The sequence below is a fragment of the Capricornis sumatraensis genome, chromosome 4, assembly GCF_032405125.1.
Source record: "Capricornis sumatraensis isolate serow.1 chromosome 4, serow.2, whole genome shotgun sequence".
In the NCBI taxonomy this organism is placed as follows: Eukaryota; Metazoa; Chordata; class Mammalia; order Artiodactyla; family Bovidae; genus Capricornis; species Capricornis sumatraensis.
In genome coordinates, this window is record NC_091072.1 from 57,297,183 (window position 1) to 57,323,712 (window position 26,530).

The following is a 26,530-nucleotide window of genomic DNA, read 5'->3' on the forward strand; positions in this document are numbered from 1 at the left end:
TTAGGAGAATTTTCTAGGAATTGTAAGTTTTAGGAAGAAGGTTAATACAAGATGATTGTCAAATTTTGACTAGAACAGAGAACTGAGGTGTCAAGAAACTTCTTGGTGAGCGCAGTTCTTTCCCTGGATGGTGGAAGGAACTTAGTCTTACAGTGTGTGGGGCTCTGTGTTTTACAGCTGGGAGTTTGTTTAATAAAGAAACGTAATAAACATTTCTTCTTCTCTTTCTGTCTTCTTTTTCCTTGTAAAAAAATAAATTTCTCAAAATATATATATCGCATGGCTACCAGGAGGGACCAGGAGGTCGGAGGTATTTTGATAATATTTGGTCTTACTTTATCACTTGGCTTATTCTCTTTGAGTTTTTACAAATAAGCTTTGGAGATTTGCAATGCTGGTATAGAATACCTCATTTCTCTACTTAGTCTGTTTTCATATAATCTGAATATTTTCCAAGGATGGCTTCAAGTCGTTTTCACTCTAGTGATTAAAACTGAATGCTGTTGTCTGTATTCATGTGAGTGTTGAAAACAATTTTCAAGTAGAGATAAGTTTCTGGGTTTACATAAAGGAAACATGAGCATATTAATTAGTGATACCATACAAATCTGTGTTGTGCCTTTTTCTTATCTCTAATGACAATATATTTAAAATTACTTCTGCTGTTGGAATTGTATTATTAGGAAACAGTGGCACAAGATTTTAAAAAATCTCTTTTGCTCTTATAGTTTAGGACAATGATTTTGAGAAAGATTTTTTTTTTTCTTTTTTTTGGCAGATAATACTCAGTAAGGTTCTTTTTGTGCCATATCTTTGGGTTTTCTGGTGCGATTCTAGAAACAGGAGGCTTAAGTGACACTTGGTCAGAGATCTGCCATGTTCTGATTGTGGCTTTTCCAAATGGACCCTAGAGTAGATATTTACTTTTGAGGCTTTTAAGTAGGAGTTTAGACTTAAAGAACTATACCCTAACCCCAGTCCTGATGACTGCCTAGGAGAATACTGCTTCTTTATGGATTTTAATCAACTTAACATGTAAATCCTCTGAATGTCAATACCATTTAGAATGCATTATATGGGTTTATGCCTCTAAAACCACATATCTAGCCATAATGTCTAGTTGGTAATATTTATTAAAACTAATATGTATCCAGTAGATGTGTTTTGTGTAAAAGAGAGTTTAATGGACACTGAAAATTCTCTGTTAGAGCTTCAGGAAAATGGCCCAGCCCTTCTCTTTCTCACAGTGCTCAACTGATGTGAGAATGTCACTGTAGTGCCTTCACTCTTGGTTTTTCCTATTTAATTTTCCCCTCTGTGTACTAGCTTCCTTTCGCTGTTTGGAAGTAGAACTTTCTGAGTTGTATGCTTAAGGCTATAAAATGAATAGCATCATCCTTTATATCAATATCATGTTTTTCAAGTAACGCACAAATACCTCATACAAGTACTGGCTGTACAGCCTTTGAAGAGCCCTTATTTGTTTGCCCTATAGCAGCAAAAAAGGCAAAGGAAATTAACCTCCCTCTTTTTTTCTGTTGTTCATAGTAGCTGAAAATATACATTAAAATGATAGTTGCCCAAGATTTGAGTGTATAGGAAAGGTAATTGACATTTTTAGAAATTTATTTTATTTAATAGCTAATTTTATTTTATTAGCATTCAAGAATATTTTTCTACCCACCTAGATATTTTATTCTTCATATTTATGCTTTTACTGAACATTTCTTACTTTTAAAATGCCCTTTTCTCTGTTACTAACTCTACTTTTTCCATGTTCATCAGTACCTGCTGAGTTAAAAGCTACTGTCAAAAATTAATATGTTGAAGTTAATATAGGTTATAACATGGTGTCATGATGTACTATATTTGATATATACTGCATTTTATCTCGGGAAAAGCTGTTTTAAAATAAAATGTCATCTCTATTTATTTATTTATTTTAATCTCTCTTATCTTAAAACTGGCTTTGTGGACTTCCTCGGCAGTCCAGTGGTTAGGAAGTTGCACTTGCGCTGCAGGGGCCATGGGCTGGGTCCCTGATCAGGGAGCACGCCCAAAGAATTGTTTTTTAATGATATTCTCAAAGGAAAATCACAAGAAAACTGGCCTCGGGAGTATTTAATGTTGCTTTGAGTTTTCTTATCTTGGCCTTGATGTGTTTGGCAGTGAAATTCTCAATAGCATGACTGAATATAGGAGATACACTATTAAAGGGTATACCTACCTGGTTATGTTTTTTATGGATGATGATCCATTAATGATATATCATTCCTGTTCCATAGAAATGTACTTTATAGAGTTACACATCTAGTATCTTATTTAATTACCTCAGTGATGCTGGAGTTGAACATAGGCAGGGATTGTTACATCTGTTTTACTGGTGAGCAACTGAAAGGCAGAATGCTTAGGGAGAAAAGGCATGGTAAGTTGGTAGATAGGGTGGTCTTGGTGGGTTAGTCCCTAAGCCAATCTCCTCTGGTCCTTGGAATCTCCCAGGCAACTGGAGTGAGTTGTCATTTCCTCTTCCAGGGGATCTTCCCAACCCAGACAGGGATCGAACTTGGGTCTGCTGCTTGCAGGCGATCTCCTGCGTTGCAGGTGTGTTCTTTACCAGCTGAGCCACGGAAGTCAGGACACGAGGGGCTGTTATGCTCATCTTTACAGTGTTGTTACAGCCTCTCTGAGCTTCTGGGTGGCTGATCTGTATAGCAAGTACAGCAGTAGCACTGTGTGTATGTACACTGTGTGTATAGCACCCTTACCCCAGAGATTGGCCCATATTACATGTTTACTTACTACTGCTAATAAGAAATGGGAGAGTCCAGTCATTTACTTTAGTGGACCTAGATCTAATTGGTAACAGAAATACAACTAAAAACTTAGGTTTGGGATCTTTTTGATTTAGGTTTCCGCATCAAATTTCCTTTTAGTGATACATATTTGGAATCTGCTGCTGCTACTTCTGAGTCGCTTCCGTCATGTCCGACTCTGTGCGACCCCATAAACGGCAGCCCACCAGGCTCCCCCGTCCCTGGGGTTCTCCAGGCAAAAACACTGGAGTGGGTTGCCATTTCCTTCTCCAGTGCATGAAAGTGAAAAGTGAAAGTGAAGTCTCTCAGTCGTGTCTGACTCTTAGCGACCCCATGGACTGCAGCCTTCCAGGCTCCTCCATCCATGGGATTTTCCAGGCAAGAGTACTGGAGTGGGGTGCCATAACCTGGAGCTATTAAATGGCAGGAACCCATTTAATGATGACAGGATTCATTGTGAGATAAAGTAGCTTATGAGATTGGATTGTAAAAGAACAAAAGGGAGATTTGTTTTTTTTTAATCACTTCTCTTCCTCCCCACCCCCACTGGAGTTGTTTAGAATTCTCGCCTTTTCTAAAGGTTCTTCATCTTTTAGAGCTGAACCAGACTCAAATGATTATAATTATGATGGAGGCAAGCTGTAAGAGATGCTTTGGCTCAATTATATTCTGACTATGAAATCAGAAACAACTCTGTATATTTTGCTATCAATCTATGTGTAACGGTTGAATGGCTACATGGGCTAAGAGATCAGCCAAATGTGAGGAATTTCCTATGAGCCTTTACTGAATTGGTGTGTCTTTTATATAAATGGGCTTCCCTGGTTGCTCAGATGGTAAAGAATCTACCTGCAATGCAGGAGACCTGGAATCGACCCCTGGGTCAGGAAGATCTGCTGGAGGAAGGCATGGCTTACCCACTCTAGTATTCTTGCCTGGACAAAGGAGCCTGGCAGACTACAGTTCATGGGGCCACAAAGAGTCAGACACAACTGAGCGGCTAACACTTCATATAAACAGGGTCACTATTTGTGGCATGCCAGTTATTATTCACTAAGTCTTTCAGATTGACTGCTTTCAACAGTGTAATAGGCTTATTAGAAAAAGGATCTGGTAAGATTTGAAGAAAGTCCCAAAGTCAGGTGTTTCCAAATTCTCCCTCCTTGTCCAGTCATTGTATTTGCAAATACCTTCCTATCTTCATTTATTTATATAATCCTGTGGGTTAGTTAACCAGAAACTTCACAGAGAATACCTTGCTGTCAGAGAGGAACATGAAGTAGATTTTTTGTTTTGTTTTGTTTGGATTAAGATGCAGTAAGAAATATTCTGAGCCTAGTTGGGAAATTAGAGTGAAGGCCTTTACAGAGAAGACTCAGCTTCACAGACCATGCGTGGTTCTGATTGTTGTTGTTTTCAGTCGCTAAGTCCTATCTGACTCTTTGTGACCGATAGAACACAGTATGCCAGGCTCCTTTCTCCTCCACTGTCTCCCAGAGTTTGCTCAAATTCATGTCCATTGAGTTGGTGATGATGTCTAGCCATCTCATCCTCCGCTGCCCACTTCTGCTTTTGCTGTCAGTCTTTTCCAGCATCAAGGTCTTTTCCAGTGTATTGGCCCTTCCCATCAGGTGGCCAGAGTATTGGAGCTTCAGCATCAATCCTTCCAATGAATATTCCGGATTAATTTTCTTTAATATTGATTTGTTTAATCTCCGTGCAGTCCAAGGGACTCTCAAGGGTCTTCTCCAGCACCACAGTTCAAAAGCATCAATTCTTTAGTGCTCAGCATTCTTTATGGTACAACTCTTATATCCATACCTGACTACTGGAAAAACTGTAGTTTTAACTATATGGACCTTTGCTAGCAAAGTGATGTCTCTGCTTTTTAATACACTGTCTAGGTTTGTCAATAGCTTTCATTCCAAAGAGCAAGCATCTTTTAATTTCATGGCTGCAGTCACCATTCACGGTAATTTTGGAGCCAAAGAAAATAAAATCTGTCACTGCTTCCACTTTTTTCCCTACTATTTGCCATGAAGTCTTGGGACTGGATGCCATTATCTTAGTTTTTTGAATGTTGAGTTTTAAGACCACTTTTCACTCTCCTCTTTCACTCTCATCAAGAGGCTCTTTAGTTCCTCTTCGTTTTCTGCCATTAGAGTGGAGTCATCTGTATATTTGATGTTGTTGATCTTTCTCCTGGCAATCTTGATCCTAGCTTGTAATTCATCCAACCTGGCATTTGGCATGATGTACTCTGCATGTAAGTTAAGCAAGCAGGATGACAACATATAGCCTTGTACTCCTTTTCCAACTTGGAGCCAGCCAGTTGTTCCATGTGTGGTTCTAACTGTAGCTTCTTGACCCACATAGAGGTATCTCAGAAGACAGGTAAGGTGGTCTGGTACTCCCATCTCTTTAAAAATGTCCCACAATTTGTTGTAATCCAAACAGTCAAAGGCTTTAGCATAATCAATGAAGCAGAGGTAGCTGTTTTTCTGGAATTCCCTTGCTTTCTCCATGATCCAGTGAATCTGATCTCTGGTTCTCCTGCTTCTTCAAAACCCAGCTTGTACATCTAGAAGTTCTTGGTTCATGTTCAACTAAACCAGTTTGAAGAATTTTGAGCATAACCTTGCTAGCACATGAAATGAGCACAGTTGTATGGTAGTTTGAACATTCTTTGGTGTTATCCTTTGGTATTGGAATGAAAATGGACCTTTTCCAGTCCTGTGGCCACTACTGAGTTTTCCAAATTTCTTGACATAGTGAGCGCAGCACTTTAACAGCATCATCTGTTAGGATTTGAAATAGCTCAGCTGGAATTCCGTCATCTCCACTAGCTTTGTTCATAATAATGCTTACTAAGGCCCACTTGATTTCACACTCCAGGATGTCTGACTCAAGGCGAGTGATCACACCATCATTATCATCTGGGTCTTTAGGACCTTTTTTGTATAGTTCTTCTGTGTATCCTTGCCACTTCTTCTTAATCTCTTCTGCTTCTCTTTGTTCCTTACTGTTTCTGTCTTTTATCATGCCCATCCTTGTATGAAATGTTCTCTTGATTACTCCAGTTTTATTTAAGAGATCGCTAGTCTTTCATATTCTATTGTTTTCCTCTATTTCTTTGCATTGTTCATTTAAGAAGGCCTTCTTATCTTTCCTTGCTATTCTTGGAACTCTGCATTCAGTTGGGTATGTCTTTCCCTTCATCCCTTCTCTTCCTCTTCTCTTCCTTCCTCAGCTATTCGTAAAGCTTCCTCAAACAACCACTTTGTCTTCTTGCATTTATTTTCTTTGGGATGGTTTTGGTCACTGCCTCCTGTAGTTACAAACCTGCGTCCACAGTTCTTCACTCACTCGATCTACCAGATCTAATCCCTTGAATCTATTTGTCACCTCCACTGTATGATCACAAGGGATTTGATATAGATCATACTTTAGTGGCCTAGTGGTTTTTCCTGAAGTGAAGTGAAAGTCACTCAGTTGTGCCCAACTCTTTGTGATCTCCTGGACTGTATAGTCCATGGAATTCTCCAGGCCAGAATACTGGTGTGGGTAGCCATTCCCTTCTCCAGGGGATTGTCCCAAGCCAGGGATCGAACCCAGGTCTCCCACATTGAGGGCGGACTCTTTACCCGCTGAGCCATGAGGGTAGTGGTTTTTCCTACTTTCTTCAATTTTAGCCTGAATTTTGCAGTAAGAAGCTCATGATCTGAGCCACAATCATCTCCAGAATTTCTTTTTGCTGACTGTAGAAAGCTTCTCTATCTTTGGCTGCAAAAAACAATTTCTGTATTGACAATCTGGTGATGTCCTTTTGTATAGTTGTCTCTTGGGTTCTTGGAAAAGGTTGTATGCTTTGACCAACACATTCTCTTGATAAAACTCTATTAGACTTGCTCTGCTTCATTTTGTACTCCAGGGTCAAACTTGCCTGCTATTCTGGGTATCTCCAGACTTCCTACTTTTGCATCCCAAGCCCCTATGAAGAAAAGGACATCTCTAGTTGGTGTTAATTCTAAAAGATGTTATGTGTCTTCAAAGAACTGGTCAATTTCACCTTCCTCGGCATCAGTGGCTGGGGCATAGACTCAGATTACTGAGGTTGAACGGTTTGCCTTGGAAACGAACCAGGATCACTCTGTTGTTTTTGAGGCTGCACCCCAGTACTGCATTCTGGACCCTTTTTTGGAGTGTAAGAGCTACTCCATTTATTCTGAGGGAGTCTTATCCACAGTAGTAAATATAATAGTCATCTAAATTAAATTCAATCATTCCTGTCCATTTAATTCACCCGTTTCTGTCCATTTTAGTTCACTGATTGCTAACATGTTGATGTTCACTCTTGCCATCTCCTGCTTGACCATATCCAATTTCCCTGGATTCATGGACCTAACATTCCAGATTTCTATGCAATATTATTCTTTACCGCACCGGACTTTACTTTCACCACCAGACACGTCCACAACTGAGCATCATTTCTGCTTTGACTTCACTGCTTCGTTCTTCCTGGAGCTATTTGTAATTGTTCCAGCTCTTCCCCAATAGCATATAGGACACCTTCTGACCTGTTGTTCAATCGCTCAGTCCTGTCCAACTTTTTGCAACCCCACAGACTGTAGCATGCCAGGCTTCTCTGTCCTTCACTGTCTCCTGGAGTTTGCTCAAATTCTGATCTGGGAAGGGGCTTATCTCCCAGTGTTGTATCTTTTTGCCTTTCCTCGCTGTTTACAGGGTTCTGAGGCAAGAATACTGGACTGGGTTCCCATTTCCTCCCCCAGGGGACCTTGATTTTTCAGAACTTTTCACTGTGACCCATCCGTCTTGGGTGGCTCTGCACAGCGTGGCTCTTAGCTTCATCGAGTTATGCAAGCCCTTTTGCCAGCACACAGCTGTGATCCTTGAGAATTCTTTAGCAGACACTGAACTGTGGATGTGGGGGTGGCTTATAGTCAAAGTCAGAATAGAGACTGCACATGGTAAAATGCAAAGGAATAATCCTAGATTTGTTAAAACCAAAAAACCTGCCTTGAACTGTATATATGGATATTACAATATGCACATAGATGTTATACTAATTAACAGTGCTGTGAAGACAGTGTTACCAAATCATTGGAGTACTAAATTTTATTTTTTCATTTTTAATACTTTTTCCCTTATAGGAATATACTGATTTTCAATTGTATCTGAAGTAAGCAAAGATAGAGAAACAAGAGAGATAATTGCATATTATAAAGTTGCTATAATTAGAATTACAAAAATGTATGTAGTATATGTATTCTGATATTGTATGAATCATAATCTTTAAATTATTTCTATTTTTTCCACTTCACATTTCAACCAGACCTTTGTTACCCACTTAACATTATGTTTCTTTCTGTAATAATCCAAGGTATAATTACCTTAGGAAATATAAATCCTTATAGGCTTATAAGCGCTGTGATTTCCTTGGATCATGTGAAGTGACTATCATGAAATCAGTATAAACCCAGGCTACAAAAGTTGACCCCCTTACAATGTTTGTTAATGGATAGAGTGAGAAAGCGTTAACAAAACGAAACACATTCACGTTTATCTTAAGTTTCATGCAGTTACATGGCCCTTTTTTCCTTCTCCTTCTGCTTGCTTGCTTCTTTTTTACCGTTTTCATTGAGATTAGAAATTTTAACATAAAAATTCCTCATATTTTAAAATGACACTTATTTAGCTTACATCTATGTGAACACTTTTTGAAACACATCTGAAGTCCAGGTGTTTCGTAGTGGTTAAAACAAGGGCTTCAGAACCTAACAGACACAACTTTTATCTCTGTTAGCTTTTAAGTGACCCTTTCTCTAAGGCACAGTTTCCTTGTCAAGTACTAACTGGATGATAATCTTTGTTAGGAGGACTGAAAGAGTTCATATAGATAGAAGTGTAAAAATAGGGCTAAAATCTGAAGGAAAACAATTATCAGGTACACTAGGCACTCCTGTGTTTATTTTCCTTTGCAGCTGATCTGGCTTATATAACTGGCAAGATTTCAACGTGTAACCCCTTTTTGTGGTATCATTCTGATTTCAAACAAGTTATTCAGAATTAGAGGAAGCAAAATTTAGAATTTATCATGATAGTTAAAGCATTTTTCAATGTTTCAATTTTGCAAGATCTTTACATAGAACTTGGTATTGATATAGGGACTAAAGACATGTATTAAAGTTCTAAGGTAAATTACAACTAAAGGTGGAAATAAAAAAGTGAGAGCCCTTGTTGATTTTGGTGGCTGTGTTCAGAGGATCAGTGTAACAGAAATAGTGGTATGACAGAGGATGAGATGGCTGGATGGCATCACTGACTCGATGGACGTGAGTCTGAGTGAACTCTGGGAGTTGGTGATGGACAGGGAGGCCTGGCGTGCTATGATTCATGGGGTTGCAAATAGTCGGACACGACTGAGCGACTGAACTGAACCCTGAAGAATGATTGCTTGTGTGAATGTTAAGTAGTTAAAATTTGAATATTAAGAGATCATTTCATCTTATTAGCTAATTTTTGAAAGAGCAATGCATGCCATAATCATAATATAAACAACTTTTTTATAATCAATGAATATAAATATCTTCCAGTTTTTAATTATCCTGGAAAAAATTGCTCAAATCTGCCTGCATTGATTTTTATAAAATATATCAAGCACTATGAAATTACAATAGTTGATACTTTAGAGTAAGTTTAAACTTACTCTGTGAACTTAGAACTACTATATTTGAATGAGGTCTTTGAAAAAGTTTTGGAGTGATTCATTGTAGATCACTTAACATTTCCAGAAGGAGCTAACATTTGATTTTCCTCTTTAGAAGAACCTTTGCAAGATGGAAATATTTAATTGTTATTCTGCCTTTCAAATAACATAAACTGTGGCAGTTTGTGACCTTTGAGTAGCTTTCCTTGTGAATTAAGGTCATTTTTTAGTAAGTGGATATCTTTTAGGTGTAGTTAAATGCCAGTATGAAGGGCCCTTGAGATATAAGAGTTGTTCTTGATTCTTTGCTTCCTGATTTTGTTCAGAAGAAAAATTTTGTTTTCCTTTTGAAAATAAAATAACTTCACATATGAGATTTCCTGAAACTTATCCAGTGATACCTTGAATCTTCGGTTCACCTTTCCCTAATATAATCATCATATATGCTTAGTCCTAAGAAATAAAGGCTTCTCTGGTAGCTCAGCTGGTAAAGAATTTGCCAGAATTCTTACTCCTGGTTCAGTTCCTGGGTGGGGAAGATCCCCTGGAAAAGGGATAGGCTACCCACTCCAGTATTCTTGAAGTTCCCTGGTGGCTTAAGAATCTGCCTGCAATGCAGGAGACCTGGATTTGATCCCTGGATTGGGAAGATCCCTTGGAGAAGGGAATGTACAAGTCCATGGGGTCACAAAGAGTCAGACATGACTGAGCAACTTTCACTTTCCACTTTCCTAAGAAATAAGTCATGTGCTTGTTAAACAATGCTTTTAAATCTCCATCACATATAAGGCACCTTTAGGGTACTTAGGAATCCTTGATAAATGTACGTAATCTCCAGTATCTTTGAACAACAAACATTTATTTACATAGATATAACTATATTCTCTTTCCATTGCATTTTCTAGAAAATGTGACATTTAAAATCTCATTGCCAAAGAAATATGAAGTACTTAGTATATTGTTTGGCATTAATTTTTCTGTGGTGTGGAAAATACATTATGAAAGATGGGTACCATGTAGCTAAAGTTTGTTGGTACCATGAGTACTAAAGTTTGTTGTCTCTGGAGTATTTTGTCCCTACCAATTCTGAGGGAATGACTCATTTGGATAATTAATTTTGGCTCCATTTTATACTTTAGTCCCTCAATTAAATATGTGCAAATATTGAGTACTATGATATGTGATTTGACTTTGTAGTTAGACTCAGTATTGAGATGGTGAGATTTTGACATCTGGAAACAGATCTGGTTTTCTCTTATCATTAACTTTACAGTTAAGGAGTTAACTTGAGTTTATACATCAATGAAATGGGTATAGTGATGGACCTCAAAGTTTATTATTATGTTATATAAATTCTGGATGCTGGCAAGCATACAGTAAACTTTAAATAAGTGAAAGCACTATTATTTTTATCCCAGCATACATATATTTTTATTTCTTTTCCACCTCTCCTTCTCCCTTTACCATTTCCTCCTCATTTTCTCCACCTAGGTTTGCAGTTGTTCAGACTAAGCCCATGAGATGAAATGGTAGTCCCTCAACAAGAGCAGCTTCTTACAATATTCACATTGTCAAACAACAGGAATAAAATCAGTACTCTAAATATTTTGAAATGCTGTTGGGAAAAACTTTGAAAAATTACATGAAGTTTTTAGCATAAACTAAATACAGTTTTTTAAAATTTCAAATAAGTACTGTATTATCTCCTGTGTTTTAATGTGAGAATTGAATTCATCTGGGCACACTGTCTATTAAAATACAGACTTTGAAAAACTGGATACTTTACTTTTTTGGACTTTAATCACAATTTCTTGTAAGAATTCCAGGGATTTTATTCCAGTAAAACTGAAGGGTTTTAAAGATTACTGCATGAAATGAATGAATCAATAACATATATGAGGTTAAAAATGTAAAATGACATTAAATATTTGTAAAAATACAAGATCTTTATGTTCTATTGGTCCAAAATAAAATTCACCAAGTGCAAATTTGAAGGTAACCTCAAGCATCCATTTGGAATCATCTTAACATCAACACAAGAAAAAGTTCAATGAATGTTAAAACCCTTTATTCCTTAAATAGGATATAGGGTAACTCCATCCCTATTTTAAAAGAATGTGTGGCATGACCTTAATTTTCCTTTTCCCCTTTTCTCTTATCCTCACCTCCCTTCTGTCCCCCTTTTCTTCTCCCAGCTGCAGAAGTTAGATCAATTACATTCCTTAGTTCCTGGCTAGTTTTCAGGATGATCCCTGCAAATTTCTCTTTTATTCATATATTATTCCCTTTTAACTCTGTTCCTAGCTTAAATATCCCTTTGCATCATAGGCAACTGTCCTAATGTAATTGATTTCTGTCCTTAGATTTATAATGTATCCTTGTAAAGTATATAATGATACTTTGGATAGGAATGAGTTTTTAATATTTTTAAATAATGTTGTGACAGAATGCATTAGGTATTTTGAATGTTTTTTGGCTTTTCAAGGTCTGTTCCTGTTAAAATATTTACACAGAACTTGTTGATTCTCACTGCTATATAGTAATCCATAAAGTTTCACTTGATACTCCCATGATGGATAAGTTGATTACTTTCTACTATCAGCCAACACTAAGAGACTTGTATTAAACATCCTCTTAAATGTCTTTCCAAACCAGAAACTCCAGTTCGATCCCTGGATTGGGAAGATCCCCTGGGGAAGGGAATGGCAACCCACTCCAGTATTCTTGCCTAGAGAACCCCATGGACAAAGTAGTCTCATGGGCTATAGCCATGGGGTTGCAAAGGAGTCAGACACGACTTAGCAACTAAACAACAAGCCTTGGATTGAAATCTCTGCTTTCGTACTTCTGTATTAACTTGGCAAGTTCTTGAGTGTCTCTGAGTCTGTTTCCTTATTCATGCAGTGGACAGGGTTTTAATATACAGTACTATGTTGAGAGCTCAGTGAGACAATATTTTTAAAGTATACGGTGTGGTATGTGTCATGATTAAGTACTGCATAATGGTAAGTATATGCTTCTCCTCTGTTCTCCATCAGAAGCCAAAGAAGGTATATGACTTTCCAAATATGAAAGATTATTATTCTCTGTAGATATTACTAAGTATGTAAAGTGCATTATATTTGATCCTGTTTTTGTAAGCAATGCTTGACACTGTAAATTGTGAAGAGCATCCATTACAATGATATTAATGATAATAGCAAATGTTTATTGAGTGTTTGCCACATGGGTGGCACTATCTTAAACACTCTCCATATACTAACTCATTTAGTCCTTGTCAAAAAACCCGGGAGATATTATTTTCTCCCATGTTGCAGATTAGTAAATGAAGGCACAGTGTGTTAAATTACAGGGTACACAAGCAAATTTGGGATCAAACGATTCTATGCATTTTTATGCATTAAAAATTGGTATCTCAAACCCTTTCATTCTCCATATAGAACTAGGAATTCTCCAGATAAATAGATCTTGACACACATGAGCCTTCTCATCCTCATCTTCTAGTTGGGAGGGACTCTGGTTTAAGGGCCCAGCAACCCATCACCTTGTGGGAAGGAAAAAGGACAAGAGAAGCATCCAAATTTGAGGGTTAGGTCTGCTTGAGCGCCTTGCTTTGTGGGCAGCTGGTGATGGGGTATCTTATAATATTGAGAAATCATGCTTGTTTGGAGTGAAAAATAAAGGGTATAGTGAAAATGTAAATTTTTAAGTGTGATTATGTGTGAAAACACAAACTTACTGATTTTCCCACTTGTGAATTTATTAGCAGGAAAGATATAAAAGCATTATATCTGAGTAAAACATATATACTTAACTATTTTAAGGAGCATAATGTTTTGCTGATATATTCTGATGATTATTAAGCCTCTTTATATCTTTGATCTTAGTTATCTTCTTTTTGATTCCCAATTCTTCTGTTATTTATCAGTGTTTTTGTTTTTGAATGAAACCTTTGTTTATTTTAAGATCATTTCTTACAGTTTCTGGTTTAGTAGGTATACAACAATTTCAGTTCGTGAAGAACTCTACTGAAATTTGAAAGAGCTTCAAATCTGTAGGTGATCTTAAGGTAACATCGTTCTTGGCCTTGTGATAAATTGTATGTGTATATATTTGCTTTGAGACGTAATCACCATCCTTTAGGCTTTCACATGTAACCCCTCAGTTTGAGCTTAAAGGAAATAAATTTTCTTTCTTAAAGATGTTCTATGAGATTTTTTTTCTCTCCTTGTGGTACTTCCTGACGGCTTGATAGTATATCATATATAATCGGAATGACGCTAGTCTGAATACTTCTTTCTTTTTTTGGCAGCGTGGGGTAACCTTGGAAATGTTCTCAAGAGTCAGAGCAAAATTTCTGAAGCTGAAAGCGCCTATAGAAATGCTTTGTATTACCGAAGCAACATGGCTGACATGCTTTATAATTTGTGAGTATGCGTTGCTTTCCCTGGTTTGGTATCTTTGAAACATGTGATGAGCAAGGCTATTGCTTTCACTGCTGGAAATGGATATGATGATAGCTAATATTCTGAAAGTCTTTTCATGAATCATGCTGCTGAGGTGAGCAAATAGATGGTATTTGTATTACAACTCTTTGTTTTGGGTCACATCACTGATATTCATGTGTATTGACATAATATGGCTGAAATTTTTGAAGTAGTATGCCATATAACATACAAAAATTGGTTTAACTGCTTTTAGTTTTTTTTTTTTTTTAAGTTTGTACCTTAGTACTTGGGTTCATAAAATAAGACTGCTGCTATGCATGATGCTGTATATAATTGATACCTTAATTTTTTAATGGTAGATTTTATCCTCTGTTAAAGAATCGCTGCTGTCAAAGTATGTATAGAAAGTATGTACTGAAACTGGGAAGTTAATAAGATAATATTTTTCTTTTTCCACCCTGTCCTCCAAAAGTAGTGATGATTAGTTTGGAATAATGGGATAATTTGGAATGCCGGTGTATGTTAGGTTAGAAAAATCACTGGAGGAAAATGCTCTTCTGTTCTTCGAATGGAAAGTCGAGGGGGTGCAGTTAGATGTGAGTGGATAAATGCAAGTTAAACTGAAATCCTTTTCTGTCTCTTGTATTGGATACTTCTTTGTTTATAAGTAATAGAACCTTAGTCTAAACTTGCTTAAACACAAAAGAGAATTTATTAGCCCCCATAATTTAAAATTTCCTGGGGTTGACTAGATGAAGGCATAAATAGACCCAGGTGCTTTATTATGTTTTGAGTATTTGTCTCTATTTTGTATTTTTGGTTTCCTCAGGGTTCACTGCTTTTCCTGGTACTCTGTCTATGTTAATGAGATGATTCCTACACCTCTATGCATATAGAGGGTTCTCAGGCTCTGAAGGAGCTGTCTTGGTGTGTCTATTAATCCTGAAAAAGGTCCTGAATAATCTTGCTAAGGTCGTGCATTCTTGAAACAGATCTCCATTGACAGTGCCTCCAGGATTGGAATAGAAGGGCGGAGGACCAGTTCCCTGGAGAAAGGGAACAGGCATCATAAGATGTCTACTGCTTATGTTTAATGACTGCAATGCAATATCCATAGTATTAAATTAATTTTTCAACTTCATTTTTAATATGGCTAAATCTCAAGCACATACATTTTTTTAACAGTTCAGGAAGAGAAAAACAAACCAAAATCAAGATATTTTCAGGGAAAGCAGACACGATGAGCTCAGTTTAACTTCCTATTTGTACGTTTACCTTGGCTTTAACCTCCCAGACTTTAAACCTGGGGTCTCAGTCTTTTGGCCTGAAATCTACATTAGATCAATGTGTGTTTTGTGTTGACCTGCAGAGTTCAATTTTCTCTTTTTAACTTGTGCCTTCAGGTGGAGCACTCCCTCTCCAGTTTATACAGCCCCTGATATTTACGAGATCTTTAATGTTTTACACTTCATCATATACATAATAAATATGTGTGTGTGTGTATAAAACCATCATTTCCTTGAAATAATTTGCGATTACATCTTTTTCTTTTCTTGAATGGATATATCTAGATTCTCTAGCAAAGCTACCCCACCCATGTCTTCTTCATCTAAATAATATGATTATACCATATACTGATTCGTAGTTTCAGTTCAGTTCAGTTGCTCAGTCGTGTCCGATTCTTTGTGACTCCATGAACCGCAGCATGCCAGGCCTCCCTGTCCATCACCAACTCCCAGAGTTCACTCAGACTCATGTCCATTGAGTAGGTGATGCCATCCAACCATCTCATCCTCTGTCATTCCCTTCTCCTCCTGCCCTCAGTCTTTCCCAGCATCAGGATCTTTTCAAACGAGTCAGCTCTGGTGGCCAAAATATTGGAGTTTCAGCTTCAACATCAGTCCTTCCAATGAACACCCAGGATTGATTTCCTTTAGGATGGACTGGTTGGATCTTCTTACAGTCCAAGTGACATTCACGAGTCTTCTCCAACACCAAGTTCAAAAGCATCAGTTCTTCAGTGCTCAGCTTTCTGAGCACTCTCACATCCATACATGACTACTGGAAAAACCATAGCCTTGACTAGACGGACCTTTGTTGACAAAGTAATGTCTCTGCTTTTTAATATGCTGTCTAGGTTGGTCTTAAATTTCCTTCCAAGGAGTAAGTGTCTTTTAATTTCATAGTTTATTATTCATAATAAATAATAAATTATAATTTCATACTTTATTATTTCATGAAAAAGAACCTTATCAGTTTAATAAATTTATACAAATGTTTATTTACTTTTGCCTCTGAAAATAATATTGTCAGAGGGACCTTTTGGGATCACATATGGCCACTTTGCTTCTTGTGCCTATTTTCTATACATTTTCGGGAGGAAAAGCTGGACAACTAGCATCTCGTCTCTGAACTTGTTTTTCTCATCTGCAGCCATTGGTTAAAAAGTTAACTATCTTTTGATGATGTTTGTTGGGCAAGGGTTGAAAGAAAAAGAAAATGTCTACCCACACTTATTCTTTGAGAAATTTACTCAATTAGATGAATATACTTCAGATATAATTTAAGAACTGCATTTTATAGCTCACTCTGTGGATACATATATAAGCTGTGAAAACACATAGATAAACCTCCCTGAACCCTAATGAAAATTGCTGCTGGAGGAGTGGTTGTTAATAAGATTGGGTCCCTCTACCTCACCATTTGTAGGAAATGAGATATGGCATAAATAGTGTCAAAGTAATGTTTTTAATATGGCAAGTTTCTTTAACAACACTTAACTGTTACCTCAAATGAACAGGTAATTCCACAAGAAAAGGTGGCAGTGATTTTTGATGTATTGTGTTCTATAACCCATGTGGTTCACAGAATTCTGCTACATAATTATGTTTAAAAATAGGTGAATCCTTCAATGATTCTAATTAATTAGTAATAAAATACACTGATAGATATTTTGTAACCCATAATATCATAAATATGCTTGGTATCATGTAAACCTAGGAGCAATCTTTTTTTTTTCTGTTTTTTTTTATGTAGTTAAGCAAGGTTTTCTCATGGACAATTTAAGGACTATTTCACAAATAAAAAAACATTTTTTGAGATATATATGCTATATCACGTAACTTTCTCTAATATACAGAAATTATTCCTTGTTCTATTGCAAATCCTGAAAGTAAAGGAGTTTGCTTTGCTCACTTTAGCCCAATAACATTCTTTTGTGGTAGCAGCAGTTGTTAATCACATTTCATATTATCAGTTAAGTCTCTTAAAGATGCTTTATGACCAAAACCTGAAACTAATGAAGCTGTTATAGTAGTTAACATGAAATGCTCGTATTTATCGATACATTTTATAGTATTATTTATTCATTTTTGTGCTGGGTCTTCATTGCTGCACAGGCTTTTCTCTGGTTGAGGCGAGTGAGGACTACTTTCCAGTTGCAAAGCCAGGGCTTCTCCTTGCAGTGGCTTCTCTTGTTGTGGAGCATGGACTCTAGGTCTCATGGGCTTCAATAGTTGTGGCTTCTGGACTCTAGAGCACAGGCTCAGTAGTCGTGGTGCACAGGCTTAGTTGCTCTGAGATATATGGGATCCTCCCAGATGAGGAATCAAGCCTCTGTCTCTTGCCTTGCAAGGCAGATTCTCTACCACTGAGATTCTCTATCACTGAGCCATAAAAGCTGTTGGGAATCATAAGCTCCTATTAGGTCCTCTACTTTGCTTTAAACAAGTAACCTAGATTTTTTAAAAAACATATTCAGTGTTCATAAATCTGTCTGCTTTGTAAATTGTAGAAAAAATCATATTGCTGGAAATTTTTATTTGGAATATAACTTGGAAACACACTTCATTTTGTAACTTCAAAACAATAATTCCTAAAGACAGGTATGCCACCACTGACCAGACTCAAGATGATTCTAAGAAGCCAGAGATAGTCTTTAAATTAATTCCTATAGTTTTATTTTTATGTTTATATTTTAAAAATATAACTTGCACAACCAAATACTGTTCTAGGAGAGAAAAGAGAAAAAAAGAATGATTTGGAAAACAAGTAAGAAATAGTACAAATGATAAATGGTTATATCTGAAGTTTAGGAAGCATTGCATTAAAAGATTTTAAAACTTTGAGGACTTCTTTTATACAAGATTAATTAATACTAAGTTATATCCAAGCAGTGCATATGTATAGCTATCAGTTCAGTCACTCATTCGTCTCCGACACTTTGCAACCCCCATGGACTGCAGCACGCCGGGCCTCCCTGTCCACCACCCACTCCTGGAGCTTGCTCAAACTCATGTCCATTGAGTTGGTGATGCCATACAACTATCTCATCCTCTGTCATCCCCTTCTCCTCCCGCCTTCAATCTTTCCCAGCAGCAGGGTCTTTTAAGATGAGTCAGTTCTTTGCATCACGTTTCCACTTCAGCATCTGTCCTTTCAATGAATATTCAGGATTGATCTCCTTTAGAATGGACTGGTAGGATCTCCTTGTAGTCCAAGGGACTCTCAAGAGTCTTCTCCAACACCACAGTTCAAAACCATCAATTCTTCAGCATTCAGTTTTCTTTATAATGCAACTCTCATGATAGAATAATTTTAAATTTTTTCTTTGGGAATGGTTACTTGAATTATATGTGTGTCCTAACTACTCTTGTTAGTTGCTTATATATGTTATGACAGTTTATCTTCACTTGATGTCTGCACAAAAAAGAAAATGAAACTCAGATAATTTGTGTAAGATTGCACACACAGTAGAGGTGCCAATATTTGAACTTAAGATGTTCTGACGCTACAAAGCTGCAACAATAATATTTCTGCCCAAGCTGGCAGAAATAAACCAAGATTTTGAGGGAAAAAAATCTCAGTATACAACTTTCAAATTCAAGAAAATAGTTAGTTCAAAACACCTCTCATGTAGAAATAAAATACTGGGAATTACATCTAACAAAAACTATAAGTTAAATTTTTTATGATAGTTCCTTAGTTTATTAAACTCAGGCTGTACTATTTTGTTTAAAACATCATGGTTTTGTACATGTGAGCTAAGTTGCCTTTGAGAAAGTACTATAGAAACTGTTTTAAATTGCCTAAACATTATCACATTTTAATATCACTTCAATCCATGTTACAGATTATAGTCATATAATGTGAAATTTAAAACAGTACTTAGTTGTACCTTTTTGTGTTGAGGCATAATTGACATGTAAGATTTTCTTAGTTTCAGATGTACAATGATTCAATATTTATTTATATTGCAAAATGACTACTATAGGAAATTGAGTTAACATCTGTCACCGTACACTGTTACAAATTTTTTTTCCTGTGATGAGAACTTTTATTTAGCATCTCTCTTAGCAACTTTTAAATATATGATGTAATGTTATTAACTAGTCACTTTGCCCTGTGTTCATTGTATCTCTAGGACTTACTTATCTTATAACTCACATTTACACCTTTTGACCCCCTTAACCATTTTGCCTACTTCTAACAATTCTACTGTTAATAGCAATAGATGTATTACATTTATTGCATAGCCTGTATTTAGTCTTCTATTCATATTGTCAAATTTATTAAAATTCAGTAGTCCCCACAAGTTGTTTTAAGGCCAGTTTAACAAATCTGCCTTATAATACTCATTAATCTTTTCAGGTATAATAAATTTTCAGGGATTAGTCAGATGGACCATTGCTCAGTGATTTACACTGTCAAATCTTATAAATGCACAGCCGACTTTCAACCTTTTAACTACACTGCCCACTGCCATCAGAAATACAATTGATTTCTCGTCTGAAAAATACTCAGTGTTCTTTCATTGTTATAGATTTATCCCAGTTAGTCTCTTCCAATTGCTACCTAAACAGGGAATTCAATAGAACACTGAATATTTCATTAGACACCAGATTTCAAAATGCAGATAATAAACTTAATGTGTTTTAATCAATTTTTTGATTATCTTACATAACAGTGGGGATTATTTCTGTGCATAATAGAGATTTTGCCACCATAAATTAGCTGTCATTTTTATTCTATAAAAATGTAAGTAATCATCTAATCTGAAAAGCTAGGAAAGCAGTAATACAATAAACTAATAAATTTAAGAGAACTAAAAATAGAAAATGCTAATAAAGTAGAATATGGAGAAACAATGGGAAGTAATGAATAAGCGTAAGAGCTTATTCTATTAAAGGATCAACAATTTATGGCAAAGATCATGGACAAAATGCAAAATCTCAAATATGCAATATTGAGAATGAGAATGGGCCTGGATTCAGATATATGGAAGCTTAAAATAACAATATTAGTTATATATATTAAAATCTTAGTAATATGGATACTGTTCTGGGAGAATATAAATGATTAACATTAGCTCAAGAAGAAGTAGACAATCTGAATCAAAACCTTGGAAGAATTTGAAAACCACATTGAAGAATTTTCTCCCCCAAGAAATCAAGGCATTTCATGAGTAAGTTCTATCAAATCTTTAATCAAATAGTATTTGTTGCACTAGTTAGACTTCTCAGTTATTTTTGTGAAGCTAGATAAAATGGATAGTAAAAAGTCTGATGTAATTGAAAACCAAAAAACAGGAGAATAATGACAACGAAACTCAAAAACAGAAAGCTAACAAGCAAGAACAAATAACAAAATCACAACAGGCTACTTAGACTTACGAATATACATGTAAATAGCAACCTACTCCAGTATTCTTGCCCGGAAAATTCCATGGACAGAGGAGCCTGGTGGGCTGTAGTCCATGGGGTCGCAAAGAGTCAGCCATGACTGAGCACATCAGTACAATATACATGTAAACATACCTTAAAATTAACATATAGATGCAGTGGCATATTAAAGATTATAACACCACTTTCACATGGGGTTTATTGTACGATTTATGGTGGAGTATTCAATACCACAATTCAATGGCTATGCTCTGTATATTTAAAAAGTCAGAAGAGGCAAAAAATTATGATCATCTCTAGAAGTGCTAGGGAAGCTTTTGATTAACATCTGCCTCAGTGAACAAGACATAGACTAGGAATAAATAAATACTTCTGCAACATAATGATTATCTGTTTAAAGTTATAGAAATACCATATTTTATATTGAAATACAGTGGTCATTATGATTCAAATTCAGCTTCTTGAGGTAGTGGCAGTTTCTTATTGGTCATTATATCTCTCCATATCTACAGAAGTTTGAACTGTATTTGTTGATTTTACAAATGATTTATGAAATTCATATCAGAGCAGAGGAGGTTACATTTATTACTAGAAGCGATAAGGTTAGCAATGGATATTAGATAGCCACATTTGTGGTTCTTTCAATGATTGGTTGGATCATTGTCACTGAACAATTCTGGACAACGAGAGCCTTCTTGAATAAGGGATCTAGAGTTGTATTTTCTTAAAGTTTCAGAAACAAATACATTTATGTTAGGGTTGATTCCTGTATTAGTTTCCCAGGGGTACCACAATGAAGTACTGCAAATTAAGTGGTTTAAAATAATAGAAATTTATTGTGGCCCAGTTCTGGAGGCTAGCAGTACAAAGTGAAGGTGTCCACAGGGCATGGTCCCTCTGAAGCCATTAGGGGAATCCTTCCTTCCCTCTTTCCTGGGATTTGCTGGGATTCTTTGGAGTTGCTTGGCCCACAGCTGCATGACTCCAATCTCTGCCTTTGTCGTCACATGACAATCTCCCTGTGTGACTTTGCCTTTGCATCCACTCATAAGGATCCCAGGCAGATTAGGGGCTCACTCTTGTTATCACATCTCATCTGCAGTGACCCTTTTTCCAAATAAGGTATTGGAAGTTACAACTTCAACACATCGTTTTTAGGAGAGATATAATTCAACCCACAGTAGCTGCCTGTTGGGAGCTTTATTTTGAGGCAGAGTGACAGATTCCATCCCCAGTGTCAAGCACAATGCCAAACACATGAGTTTTTAATGGGAGAGAGGGGTTAAGGGAAAGACTCCTTAACAAATCTAAAAATTTACATAGAACACATTTATATATCTCATGATGCCAAGAGCTCTGTCTTCAGAGGAATTAATTTAGGAGGATAGAGCAATGAGGGAAATGTCGAGTGCAGAGTTGTCACCATAGATACCGTTCTAATGAGAGATTTGTTTGTTTGTTCAGGGTCAGGTTTTGAGGACCCTTGAGAGGTTAGAAAGATAAGAGATTACGAAATGAAAGTGGTGAGACTACCTGATAATGGGGTTGAGCCATGGCTTGAATCCTCATTGAAAATAAGGCATGAGAAGGCTATGAAAGCAAGATCTGTAGAAATGAGGGGGGAGTAAAGTGAAAAAGTGAAAGTTGCTTAGTCATGTCTCTCTGCAACCTCATGGATTATACAGTCCATGGGATTCTCCAGGCCAGAATACTGGAGTGGGTAGCCGTTCCCTTCTCCAGGGGATCTTCCCAATCCAGGGATTGAACCCAGGTCTCCCACATTGCAGGAGGATTCTTTACCAGCTGATTGACTAGGGATGCCCAAGAATACTGGAGTGGGTAGCCGTTCCCTTCTCCAGGGACCTTCCTGAGCCAGGCATTGGACCAGGGGCTCCTGCATTGCAGGACAATTCTTTACCAGCTGAGCTATGCTGGTGGGACTACCTGATAATGGGGTTGAGCCATTCCATGAATCCTCACTGAAAATAAGGCATGAGAAGCCTATGAAAGTGAGATCTGTAGAAATGAGGGGGGGACATAACACTTGGCCAAATGGCTAGAGTTCAGGACAAGGTTTCCTGCTAACTTCCATGGATATGTGCATGTAAGGAATGGAGGGGGGGTGCTCAGAGGATACCAGGGAAGTCAACAGGTCTCTCAAAACAGAGAATTCAAGAGAGGCTATCAAACAGGAATGCCAGGAAGCGCTTGCCATATCTAATATCAGATGAATGGGGCTGAGAGACTTTGGTCATATTCCAGTGGCTTGGAGTCATCAGAGCTCTGGATACATGACTCGTCAGGCTCTTTAGTGATTCCTGGAAGAAGGTGAAACAGCTTGCAGGTACCTACCTACTTGTTCACATGGCAAGAACAAAACCTAACACTTATTATATACTTTGATTTTGTTTTAATTGGTCATTTTACCACTTCATTTGCACTTGAATACAGTACTGTTGTAGAACACCAGAACACTACTGAAAAATATGAGTAAAATATAAAAGTTATTATTGCATTCCTTACACATCTTATCCCCTCCTCTAATACATATCTTTTTACTTTTTTCTATATGTAGTTATAACATGTAGTTATACAAGCATAGTTTTAACTTCTCCCCTGCGTATGTGCATAACCAGTGATTTTTTACTCCTGAGTGTATGTACACATGTGTCATAATTTTCATTACTACCTCTGATTATATTGTTTCAGTTGGGTCTATTACATAGACAGCATGAATAAATGTCCAGCAGGATGGTTTCAAGACTGTGTTGCTTGATTCATTTCCCCTAATTACCCGTGGAGTTTGTTTTGTTTATTAACTGTTAGTAATTTTTCTAGAATTTAATTATTCAGGTTTCTTACCTAGTTCTTTTTTTTTTTAACATCAAAAACATTTTGTATTGGAGTATAGCTGATTAAAAATGTTGTGGTAGTTTAAGGTGAATAACAAGGGGCTCAAGCATACCGAATTCTCAGCCATTTTACCTAATTCTTTACTGAGATGTTTTTCTTGTTGATTTATAAGACTTAAGGTAAAAATAGGCCCCTCTGCTGCACTTATATGTATAACACAAACATTTGTTCTGCAGGTATTTTCTCCTAGTTTTTGCTTGTATTTTTAATTTTCTTATGATACTCTATTGTATATAACTTGAGTCTCTCTCTCTCTCTCTCTCTCTCTCTATATATATATATATATATATATAATCCATAGACCCTTTCCTTTAAGCCTCTGCATTTATTTTAAAAAGTTATTGTCCGTTTTTAAAATGTTTTTAGAATTATTTTTTCTTCAGCTACTTGGTCTACCTTGAATATATGTTTTGTATTAAGTTGATTTTTTTCCCCCAAAATGAAACATAATGTCCCCGTAGTAATTTATTAACTGCTTCTCACATACGCTAAATTATATGTAAACAAAAGGTTGTTATGGGCTTTATTTTGGTCTTTTGATAACCTACACCAAGAACAAATTGTTTTATTTAATATAACATGGTATATTTTACATTTTAAAATATAAGTTTCCCATTCTTGTTATTTATTTTCAAGCACTTCTTGATTATTCTTCTGTGTTTTGTTTTTAATATGAACTTAACACAGCCTTGTTAAATTGGATTAGAAGTCCATTTGGGCTTTTATTTGATTTTTCAGTGACTATATGTTCAAGGGAGGTAAACCAACATTGTTCTACTCTTGAAATATCCCTTCCAGATAAATGTATCTCTGTATTTATTTCAAATTTTAAATTTCCCATATTTAAAGTATTGTGTTTGAGAAAGTCTCACGTTTGTTGATGATTTATTCTATTTTTTTTTCAAAAAAGTATTTCTGCTAATGTGAATTAGATTCTTTTATTCCCACTCATTACAGTTTAAACTGGTTGTTCTGATTATTTAGGTTTTACTTTTTTCTAAAGATAACTGATTCCAAATTTTGTTGTTGCTCTATCATGTGTCTGGGTTTTAGTTGAAGGTTCTTTCTTGGATTTTTCCCAAATGTTATATTGTTATTTGCTGGGAGGCCTTTGCACATACTATTTGTTTTGCCTGCAACATTCTCTGTTGTCGCCTCTTATGGCCTCTTTATACCCTACTCCCCATTGTTTTTGCCTGGCCTCATACTTTTACATACCTGTATAATTCTCTGGGAATATTTCTTGATACCTTTCTTATTACCAGAATAGGAATATGAATAGTTGGGCCCAGATGTTACCATAGCAACTAACACTTGTTTCTTTTTAGTATGGATCATATTTACATATTGGGCTTCCTAGGTGGTGCTAGTGGTAAAGATCTCACCTTCCAATGCAAAAAGATCCTCTGGAGGAGGAAATGGCACACCATTCAAATATTCTTAGCTGGAGAATCTCGTGGACAGAGGAGCCTAGCAGACTACAGCCCATAGGGTTGCAAAGAATCGGATATGATCAAAGCAACTTAGCATGCACACACATACGTTTAGATACATGATACCATGTTTTTGTTAGTTACAGTGCAATCTCTATAAGGCAAGGGGATGTTTAGGTACCATTCCATCCCCAGTACCACGCACCATGCCAAGCACATGAGCTTTAAACTGTGCACTAATCCATGGTGATTAAGAATCTAATGAAAGATTTAAACTATGTATATATGGATTAATTAATGAGTTAATAAATTATTAAATAAGTTGATTAGTGATTTCACTGCTACTGCTAAGTCGCTTCAGTCGTGTCCAACTCTGTGCGACCCCATAGACGGCGGCCCACCAGGCTCCCCCCGTCCCTGGGGTTCTCCAGGCAAGAACACTGGAGTGGGTTGCCATTTCCTTCTCCAATGCATGAAAGTGAAAAGTGAAAGTGAAGTCGCTCAGTCGTGTCCGACTAGTAGCGACCCCATGGACTGCAGCCCACCAGGCTCCTCTGTCCATGGCATTTTTCAGGCAAGAGTACTGGAGTGGGGTGCCATTGCCTTCTTCGAGTGATTTCACTAAGTGAAAATAAACTAACAAAATGCAAGTTTGCTAGAAAATAGTCTCCGGTTTGCCAAGTATATCTAGTCAATTCCCTTATTTTCCAACTCATGTTATTAGTCATGTTACCATTTGACTCTTTGTATTGATTTATTCCACTACTTTTTCCATTATGTATACCTATGAAAAACCATGTCCAGAAAATGTAAGAGTAGTAAAATTACCTCACAGGTAACATGGTTATTGTATACATACTGAGGTGGGATAAAGAGTCTGGAATATATCATCTGATGTCAAGATCTGACTTCTCATTTCCTTTCTCCCACCAAACCCAAAATATTTTCTTTATGACAAACATATTGAAAAAAAAATTTTTAATTGATAAGAGAAAATAATTGTGTTATATAATTGGATAACCAGCTAAGGGATATTTCAGCACAACAAATTCTGATATCTTGGTTAATCAGAAAAACTCAAATAGTAAATAATAAAGCATTTCCTTCTATTCTGATTTATTAAAACTGAGATGATGTTTCATGGTTCCTAAAATAGAAATAATCTGTTTAAATCCTACTTGAGATGTGTAAGTGGCTATATAATTGATTTTTATTTATAGAAATACATTCTTTAAATGTATCTTTCAGTAGTTTTCAATTCTAATCGGTAGACTTCCTTTAAGATTAACCATCCCTACAGGAAAAGTGGATCAACTAAGGATATAAGTGTAGCCTTTATTGAAAATATTTTCAAAAGTAGAAATTAGTAATTATTTGAAATTAGGGCAGATTAACCATGCTTGATGATTTCATCAACCATTTATATGTATTTGTGCATGTAAATTCTTGAGTATATTTCAGCATTAAATTATCCACTCGAGTTTTGGATGCTATACTATATGCTATAGGATGTAGA

At 36.4% G+C, this 26,530-nt stretch overlaps 1 protein-coding gene across 1 annotated transcript in view; it reads left to right on the forward strand.

Moving 5' to 3' along the window:
- Positions 1-26,530, forward strand: part of TMTC2 (transmembrane O-mannosyltransferase targeting cadherins 2) — a 422,905-nt gene that overhangs the window by 222,756 nt on the left and 173,619 nt on the right. Inside the window, exon 4 of the mRNA XM_068970906.1 lies at positions 13,853-13,967. Coding sequence (XP_068827007.1) covers positions 13,853-13,967 — 115 coding nt within the window. The remainder of the gene's footprint in view (positions 1-13,852; positions 13,968-26,530) is intronic.